General features: G+C 43.3%; 1 protein-coding gene across 1 annotated transcript in view; it reads left to right on the top strand.

Annotated features, from left to right (window-relative positions):
* Window positions 1–10000, top strand: part of LOC139382570 (rho guanine nucleotide exchange factor 17-like) — a 107086-nt gene that overhangs the window by 87650 nt on the left and 9436 nt on the right. The window contains exons 4-6 of the mRNA XM_071126685.1: window positions 3303–3419; window positions 6933–7025; window positions 7638–7823. Coding sequence (XP_070982786.1) covers window positions 3303–3419; window positions 6933–7025; window positions 7638–7823 — 396 coding nt within the window. The remainder of the gene's footprint in view (window positions 1–3302; window positions 3420–6932; window positions 7026–7637; window positions 7824–10000) is intronic.

The raw sequence follows: 10000 nt of genomic DNA, 5'->3' as shown, positions 1-10000 counted from the left end.
CCATGCTAGTGAAATGCAGTCAGACTGTGTAGCTTTGTTAGCCCATGCTAGTGAAATGCAATCAGAATCTATAGCATTGTTAGCCCATGCTAGTGAAATGCAGTCAGACTGTGTAGCTTTGTTAGCCCATGCTAGTGAAATGCAATCAGAATCTATAGCATTGTTAGCCCATGCTAGTGAAATGCAGTCAGAATCTATAGCATTGTTAGCCCATGCTAGTGAAATGCAGTCAGAATGTAGCGAGTAATAATCCCTTGACCTCTCTGAACTGTCACCCCCCATTCACCTCTCTCTCACCCCTCACTCTCTCACCCCCTCACCCTCTTTACCCCTCTCTCACCCCTCACTCTCTCACCCTCTTCACCCTTCTCTCTCTCACCCCCTCACCATTCCTTTTCACCCCCCCCCTCTCTCTCTCTCACCCCTCAGCCCTTCTCCCCTTCTACAGTTCAGCCTCTTGTGGTGATACCCTGTCAAAACACATCTGTCTCAGTGGCCCTGAACTGGCCTTGACCCCGTGTACTAGCACATTCTGAACCTATGTGGCGACCCTGCAGTCTTGCTCTCTCCTTTGACAGACAGCCAACAGTAACATCATGTATAGTTGGTAGACCCAGGATAGTGGGATCCATTCCTGGGACCATAACATTAATGCACGTGTGACTGTAAGTGACTTTGGATAAAAGTGTCTGCTAAATGGCCTATAGTATTATTATTATTATTATTATTATTATTATTATTATTAGAGAGTCTAAAGGACAGGGATTATACTGTAGAACCAGGGAGGGTGTGTCAGAGAGTTGGCCTGCCAGTTAGGGCCAGCCTTGTGTTTCCAGACGTTCTGTTTACGTGCTGTTCAGTTCCACCTGTCCAGACTCCACCGTGGGTTTATTTAGGTTATGAATATAGTGTGTTTGTGGACGGGAGCTTTGGGATGTAATGTTTGAAAGTCTGAGCAGTTCATTCCAGATTGATGAAGGAGAGCGAGAGAGATTTGTGCTTTTTATAACATTTGCCACTTAAAAGATCCAATGTAGCTGTTTTAATCTAAATATCAAATCATTTCTGGGTAACAATAAAGTACCACACTGTGATTTGTTTTAAATTAAAATTGACATTTTTTAAAAACTAAAATAGCTTCTTGGTGATGTCACCAGGATGGAGAGAGGGGGGAGACAGGTGACTGCGTAGGTGTACAGCACGGGGGACTGCTGAGGGGAGGACAGGCTCGTAATAACGTCAGAAAGGCAGTGAATGGAATGGTATCAAACACATGGAAACCATCTGTTCTGTAAACCATGTGCTCGATGCCATTCCATTCATTCCATGTCAGCCGTTACTATGAGCCTGTCCTCCCCAATTAAGGTGCCACTGGCCTCCTGACGGTGTACTGATTTATCACACTTTGAACGATAGAGCAGCCTTTCTCCATCCTGCTATCACTCCTTACAGATGGAGAGAGGGATGATGGGAGAGTGGGATAATGGAGAGGGTAGTATAATGCCCATAATGCCTGTTTCTGTGTTACCATTAAACCATACCCCCCATCTCTCTCTGTCTGTCTGTCTGTCTGTCTCTGTCTGTCTGTCTGTCTGTCTGTCTGTCTGTCTCTCTGTCTGTTTGTCTCTCTCTGTCTGTTTGTCTCTCTCTGTCTGTTTGTCTCTCTCTGTCTGTTTGTCTCTCTCTGTCTCTCTCTCTCTGTCTGTCTGTCTGTCTTTCTCTGTCTCTCTCTCTCTCTGTGTCTCTCTCTCTGTCTCTCTTCATTCTGTGTGTCTCTCTCTCTCTGTCTGTGTCTCTCTCTCTCTCTCTTTATTGTGTCTGTGTCTCTCTCTGTCTCTTCATTTCCTTTCCCCCCTCTCATTTCTGTCTCTCCTCCTCACTCATCTCCATTGTGTAGAAGAAAGGCAGGTCAGTGTGTGTCAGTGTGTGGAGCATGCCATAATGTGTGTTGTGCAACACGTCCTGTGGATGTGTGTGTTTGTCTCTTTCCCCACGGAGGATGCCCCTTTTCCCCACGGAGGAATGCCCCTTTCCCCCATGGAGGAATGCCCCTTTTCCCCACGGAGGAATGCCCCTTTCCCCCATGGAGGAATGCCCCTTTTCCCCATGGAGGAATGCCCCTTTTCCCCATGGAGGAATGCCCCTTTTCCCCACGGAGGAATGCCCCTTTTCCCCACGGAGGAATGCCCCTTTTCCCCACGGAGGAATGCCCCCTTTTCCCCCAATTGAGGAATGCCCCCTTCCCCCACGGAGGAATGCCCCTTTCCCCCAATTGAGGAATGCCCCTTTCCCCTAATTGAGGAATGCCCCTTTCCCCCAATTGAAGAATGCCCCTTTCCCCCAATTGAGGAATGCCCCTTTTCCCCAATTGAGGAATGCCCCTTTTCCCCAATTGAGGAATGCCCCTTTTCCCCAATTGAGGAATGCCCCTTTCCCCCAATTGAGGAATGCCCCTTTCCCCCAATTGAGGAATGCCCCTTTCCCCCAATTGAGGAATGCCCCTTTCCCCCAATTGAGGAATGCCCCTTTCCCCCAATTGAGGAATGCCCCTTTCCCCCAATTGAGGAATGCCCTTTTTACTTTGGTTTTTAAGCCTGGAGGGAGGCTTCCTATGTATCACCATATTGGCCAATCCCAGCCAGAGCCAGGCTCACCAACCACTTGTTGCCGGGCAAGATTCACCCTCCTTCAGTGTCAGTTTATAGCCTGTCGCATGCTTCGAACAGGTCCGCGCATATATTATGACGAAAGTTTGATGTTTTTGTTTGTTTTAGTGTTCGGTAGTCTTTTTTCTTCCACGCCCCTTTTTCAGTGATTGGTCAGCAGTACTACTCCTAGTCAGAGTGGAAACTATGGACGGGCTTCTTTAATGAAGTGTTTGTTGTCATTCAACAAGAGACGACTAGTTTTCTTGCCATTTTTTTCTCTTGAGAAATACTGCACCAAACGTCTTAGTCACACAATTTTATATCTAACTAAGACCTACTCTACAAAAACGACAAAATGAATGACAGATTTCTTGATTTATCTCAGATTAATTCAGACTATTTCAGGTGATATGTTGTTGCTACGGTGTCTCTAAAGGGACAAACAGTAATATTGCCACTTTTTTTTTTCTTGTTTTTCAAGCAAAAGTCTTTTTAAGGGAGTATACGAGGCACAGGCAGTTCCTCACTTTACGTAGCCGGATTATGCTAGAAGCAAATCAAACCTAGTATGAGGGGAGCCTTTTACACTGTGTTTATATTCTAGTTTGCCTGTTAACTTTCTCTCTCCTCTCTATCTTTCTCTCTTCTACACAGTTCTCCAAAGAGATTCTTGCTAATATTTATTCAGCATACATCGATAACTTTCTGAACGCCAAAGACGCCGTGAGGATCGCAAAGGAGGCCAAGCCGGCATTTCTCAAGTTCCTGGAGGTGAGTGTGTACACTACCGTTCAAAAGTTTAGGGTCACTTAGAAATGCCCTTTGTTTTCCATGGAAATAATACATGAAACGAGTTGCAAAATGAGGAGGAAACGTAGTCAAGACGTTGACAAGGTTATAAATAATGATTTTTATTTAAATAATAATTGTGTCCTTCAAACTTTGCTTTCGTCAAAGAATCTTGCAATTACAGCCTTGCAGACCTTTGGAGTTCTAGTTGTCAATTTGTTGAGGTAATCTGAAGAGATTTCACCCCATGCTTCCTGAAGCACCACCCACAAGTTGGATTGGCTTGATGGGCACTTCTTACGTACCATACGGTCAAGCTGCTCCCACAACAGCTCAATAGGGTTGAGATCCGGTGACTGTGCTGGCCACTCCATTATAGACAGAATACCAGCGGACCGCTTCCTCCCTAAATAGTTCTTGCATAGTTTGGAGCTGTGCTTTGGGTCATTGTCCTGTTGTACAAGGAAATTGGCTCCAATTAAGTGCCGTCCAGTACACAACGTTGTACGAGATCTTCAGTTTCTTGGGAATTTATTGCAAGGAATAGCCTTAATTTCTCAAAACAAGAATAGACTGATGAGTTTCAGAAGAAAGTTCATTGTTTCTGGTCATTTTGAGCCTGTAATCGAACCCACAAATGCTGATGCTCCAGATACTCTAGTCTAATGAAGGCCAGTTTTATTGCTTCTTTAAGCAGCACAACAGTTTTCAGCTGTGCTAACATAATTGCAAAAGGGTTTTTAATGATCAATTAGCCTTTTTAAAATGATAAACTTGGATTAGCTAACACAACGTGCCATTGGAACACAGGAGTGATGGTTGCTAATAATGCCTGTGTAGATTTTCCATAAAAACAGCCAGCCGTTTCCAGCTACAATAGTAATTTACAATATTAACAATGTCTACACTGTATTTCTGATCAATTTGATGTATTTTAATGGACAAAAAATGAGCTTTTAAAAACTAGGGCATTTCTAAGTGACCCCAAACTTTTGAACGGTAGTCTATGTCTGCTGTTGATATGAGTGTGTTTGTGTAGATGAGTGTGATACATGGACTTGTCTCTAAGTGTAAGTGTGTGTGTGTGTGTGTGTGTGTGTGCGCACATCCTGTCCCTGTTGCTCTTCCAATGGCAGTTCTCTCAGGAGGTTTTCTTTAGAAAGAGACACTCGATCACTCATCCCCTGATGCCGGGCGAACACTACAGGACTTTCAAAATCCTAACATGGCTGAGCCTCTCACATTAAACAACCGTCTTTCCTGTAGCTTGTTGTCTTGGCAACGTAGTGACGCTCGCACTAAACCATGTGGCACAGACGGGAGGTCACACACTGCAACGTTCTTCACGTGGTCGTGAGGATTCTCCATATACCACGCTGTCTCACTAAAACAATGATGTGATACAGCGATGATGTAATTACATTAGCTGGAACGAGCTGTGGCTCAAAGCAGCCTCATAAACTTTTCCAGTCAGACACTCACGCTTTGTCATACAGTGTTGAAATATCTAGCCAACAGTTTGAATTGAATAATATTGCCTGCAAACTTCAGAGCTCGTAACAATTTTGACGCTTTGGTTAAAGGCAAGTGCAAACGCATTCTAGTACTAGTCATCTGTCCTTCTCTAGTCTACAAACGCATTCTAGTACTAGTCATCTGTCCTTCTCTAGTCTACATCTGTCCTTCTCTAGTCTACATATTCATTCTAGTACTAGTCATCTGTCCTTCCTAGTCTACATATTCATTCTAGTACTAGTCATCTGTCCTTCTCTAGTCTACATATTCATTCTAGTACTAGTCATCTGTCCTTCTCTAGTCTACATATTCATTCTAGTACTAGTCATCTGTCCTTCTCTAGTCTACATATTCATTCTAGTACTAGTCATCTGTCCTTCTCTAGTCTACATATTCATTCTAGTACTAGTCATCTGTCCTTCTCTAGTCTACATATTCATTCTAGTACTAGTCATCTGTCCTTCTCTAGTCTACATATTCATTCTAGTACTAGTCATCTGTCCTTCTCTAGTCTACATATTCATTCTAGTACTAGTCATCTGTCCTTCTCTAGTCTACATATTCATTCTAGTACTAGTCATCTGTCCTTCTCTAGTCTACATATTCATTCTAGTACTAGTCATCTGTCCTTCTCTAGTCTACATATTCATTCTAGTACTAGTCATCTGTCCTTCTCTAGTCTACATATTAATTCTAGTACTAGTCATCTGTCCTTCTCTAGTCTACATATTAATTCTAGTACTAGGCATCTGTCCTTCTCTAGTATTCTAGTACTAGTCATCTGTCCTTCTCTAGTCTACATATTCATTCTAGTACTAGTCATCTGTCCTTCTCTAGTCTACATATTCATTCTAGTACTAGTCATCTGTCCTTCTCTAGTCTACATATTCATTCTAGTACTAGTCATCTGTCCTTCTCTAGTCTACATATTCATTCTAGTACTAGTCATCTGTCCTTCTCTAGTCATTCTAGTACTAGTCATCTGTCCTTCTCTAGTCTACATATTCATTCTAGTACTAGTCATCTGTCCTTCTCTAGTCTACATATTAATTCTAGTACTAGTCATCTGTCCTTCTCTAGTCTACATATTCATTCTAGTACTAGTCATCTGTCCTTCTCTAGTCTACATGTCGCTGATCACTTTTCCCAAAACTTGTCGTTGCACGTTCACACTACAAGAGCATTGCAGATTTTGTGTCAATAAAATCAAACATGTTTGAAAATATCTGGTCAGGATGTCTGGGACTTCTCAAAGACGGGATCGATAGCCCTCGGATTACGTTTCTGACCCGAGTAGGCTGACGACATAGATTTTTATCTCCGATCTTCTAAACTTGTCTAGGACAGTTTAATTGGGTCCAAAATCGTGCAGTGTACACCAGGCTTGAGGTAGAGAAGTCTGGCCCAGTTATTTTGGATTACACACACACAGGTGTGATAGGCAGGTTCCGCTGAAGGGAATCATTTACATTTGAGTAATTTAGCAGGGGTGGGAGGGCCAAGAGACCAGAGGGGACCGAACGCAGTGCTCAGGTTGGCGTGTAGTGTTTGAGCATAGCCTGAAGGTAGGGAGGGGCAGTTCCTCACTAGTCAGATGGCTACTGATTGGCAGAGCTGAGACATTGAGCTCAAAACATGTGGATGTGTGTTCCTGCATGTCTGTCTGTGTATAGTTCAGTGTGTGTGTGTCCCTATTTCTGCATCTGTTGTTTTTATCCCCTCTATAGTTGACCTTTGACCAGACTAGATTACTTTTAAAAAGTCACAGGTCTTCTTCAGTGAGATGGTCACAGGAGGGTGACTGATCAGAATGTGGAACCATACCGCCATCTAGTGTCTGTGGAGAAACCAGACCGATTATTCACACCGTATGGCTCATATGTACTGTATGTCTGACTAGAACTCTGTCCCGTTCACCCTGCCTCTCTTTTCTGTCTTCTTTTCTCCTCACCCCCCCCCCACACACACACACACACACAGACCAGTATGCGTGAGAACAAGGAGAAGCAGGCCCTGGGTGATCTGATGATCAAGCCTGTCCAGAGGATCCCCCGTTATGAGCTGCTGGTCAAGGTGAGTCCCCTCGACTCTGCCGAACTCAGTCAATCAATCAAATGTATTTATAAAGCCCTTTACATCAGCAGATGTCACAAAGTGCTGTACAGAAACCCAGCCCATGCAGATGTAGAAGCACAGTGGCTAGGAAAAACTCCCTAGAAATGCAGGAATCTAGGAAGAAACCTAGAGAGGAACCAGGCTCTGAGGGGTGGCCAGACCACTTGTGCTGTGCTGGGTGGAGATTATATCAGGCTTCTCCTGGCCTAGCTATTTCCACAATGTCAACCAATTTAGTGTTGAAGGCCTGCGTATGAAAGATGAAAATAAGCATGTATATACAGTGGGGCAAAAAGTATTTAGTCATTTTATTTTCCACCATAATTTGCAAATAAATTCATTACAAATCCTACAATGTGATTTTCTGGATTTTTTTTTCTCATTTTGTCTGTCATAGTTGAAGTGTACCTATGATGAAAATTACAGGCCTCTCATCTTTTTAAGTGGGAGAACTTGCACAATTGGTGGCTGACTAAATACTTTTTTGCCCCACTGTATATGAAGGCGTATTCTCTTACAGGTGGTGCTTCCTTTTACTTGGTAGTAAAATGTGGTGTCCCTGTTCTCTAGGATCTGTTGAAGCACACTCCTGAGGAACATCCAGACCACCCGTTGCTATTGGACGCCCAGAGAGACATCAAGCGATTGGCTGAGAAGATCAATAAGGGGCGTCGCTCTGCGGAGGAGGTGGAGAGAGAGACACGCGTCATGCAGGAGATAGAAGCCCACATCGAGGGAGTGGAACACGTCAGAGATGTAGGACACTCACATGTACACTACTGTTCAAAAGTTTAGGGTCACTTAGAAATGTTCTTGTTTTTGAAAGAAAAGCACTTTTTTTGTACATTAAAATAACATCAAATTGATCAGAGACATTGTTAATATTGTAAATGACTTGTAGCTGGAAACGGCATATTTAAAAAATTGTTTTGGGGGAATATCTACATAGGTGTACATAGGCCCATTATCAGCAACCATCACTCCTGTGTTCCAATGGCACGTTGTGTTAGCCTTTAAAATGATAAACTTGGATTAGCTAATGGATCATTAGAAAACCCTTTTGCAATTATGTTAGCACTGCTGAAAACTGTAGTGCTGATTAAAGAAGCAATAAAACTGTCCTTCATTAGACTAGTTGAGTATCTGGAGCATCAGCATTTGTGGGTTCGATTACAGGCTCAAAATTACCATAAACAAATAACTTTATTCTGAAGCTTGTCAGTCTATTCTTGTTTTGAGAAATGAAGGCTATTCCATGCAAGAAATTGGCCAGAAACTGAAGATCTCGTACAACGCTGTGTACTACTCCCTTCACAGAACAGTGCAAACTGGCTCTAACCAGGATAGAAAGAGGAGTGGGAGGCCCCGGTGTACAACTGAACATGAGGACAAGTACATTAGAGTGTCTAGTTTGAGAAACAGACGCCTCACAAGTCCTCAACTGGCAGCTTCATTAAATAGTACCCGCAAAACACCAGTCTCAACGTCAACAGTGAAGAGGAGACTCCAGGTTTTTGGCCTTCTAGGCAGAGTTGCAAAGAAAAAGCCATATCTCAGACTGGCCAATAAAAAGAAAAGATTAAGATGGGCAATAGGTACACTTCAACTATGAAAGACAAAATGAGGGAAAAAAATCCAGAAAATCACATTGTAGGATTCTTTATGAATTTATTAGCAAATTATGGTGGAAAATAAGTATTTGGTCACCTACAAACAAGCAAGATTTCTGGCTCTCACAGACCTGTAACTTCTTATTTTAGAGGCTCCTCTGTCCTCCACTCGTTACCTGTATTAATGCCACCTGTTTGAACTTGTTATCAGTATAAAAGACACCTGTCCACAACCTCAAACAGTCACACTCCAAACTCCACTATGGCCAAGACCAAAGAGCTGTCAAAGGACACCAGAAACAAAATTGTAGACCTGCACCAGGCTGGGAAGACTGAATCTGCAATAGGTAAGCAGCTTGGTTTGAAGAAATCAACTGTGGGAGCAATTATTAGGAAATGGAAGACATACAAGACAACTGATAATCTCCCTCGATCTGGGGCTCCAAGCAAGATCTCACCCCGTGGGGTCAAAATGATCACAAGAACGGTGAGCAAAAATCCCAGAACCACATGGGGGAACCTAGTGAATGACCTGCAGAGGGCTGGGACCAAAGTAACAAAGCCTACCATCAGTAACACACTACGCCGCCAGGGACTCAAATCCTGCAGTGCAAGACGTGTCCCCCTGCTTAAACCAGTACATGTCCAGGCCTGTCTGAAGTTTGCTAGAGAGCATTTGGATGATCAGGAAGAAGATTGGGAGAATGTCATATGGTCAGATGAAACCAAAATATAACTTTTTGGTAAAAACTCAACTCGTCGTGTTTGGAGGACAAAGAATGCTGAGTTGCATCCAAAGAACACCATACCTACTGTGAAGCATGGGGGTGGAAACATCATGCTTTGGGGCTGTTTTTCTGCAAAGGGACCAGGACGACTGATCCGTGTAAAGGAAAGAATTAATGGGGCCATGTATCGTGAGATTTTGAGTGAAAACCTCCTTCCATCAGCAAGGGCATTGAAGATGAAACGTGGCTGGGTCTTTCAGCATGACAATGATCCTAAACACACCGCCCGGGCAACGAAGGAGTGGCTTCGTAAGAAGCATTTCAAGGTCCTGGAGTGGCCTAGCCAGTCTCCAGATCTCAACCCCATAGAAATTCTTTCGAAGAAGTTGAAAGTCTGTGTTGCCCAGCAACAGCCCCAAAACATCACTGCTCTAGAGGAGATCTGCATGGAGGAATGGGCCAAAATACCAGCAACAGTGTGTGAAAACCTTGTGAAGACTTACAGAAAACGTTTGACCTCTGTCATTGCCGAAAAAGGGTATATAACAAAGTATTGAGATAAACTTTTGTTATTGACCAAATACTTATTTTTCCA

Source organism: Oncorhynchus clarkii, chromosome 24 (genome assembly GCF_045791955.1).
Source record: "Oncorhynchus clarkii lewisi isolate Uvic-CL-2024 chromosome 24, UVic_Ocla_1.0, whole genome shotgun sequence".
NCBI classification, from domain to species: domain Eukaryota; kingdom Metazoa; phylum Chordata; class Actinopteri; order Salmoniformes; family Salmonidae; genus Oncorhynchus; species Oncorhynchus clarkii.
This window is presented reverse-complemented; position numbering and strand designations above follow the sequence as displayed.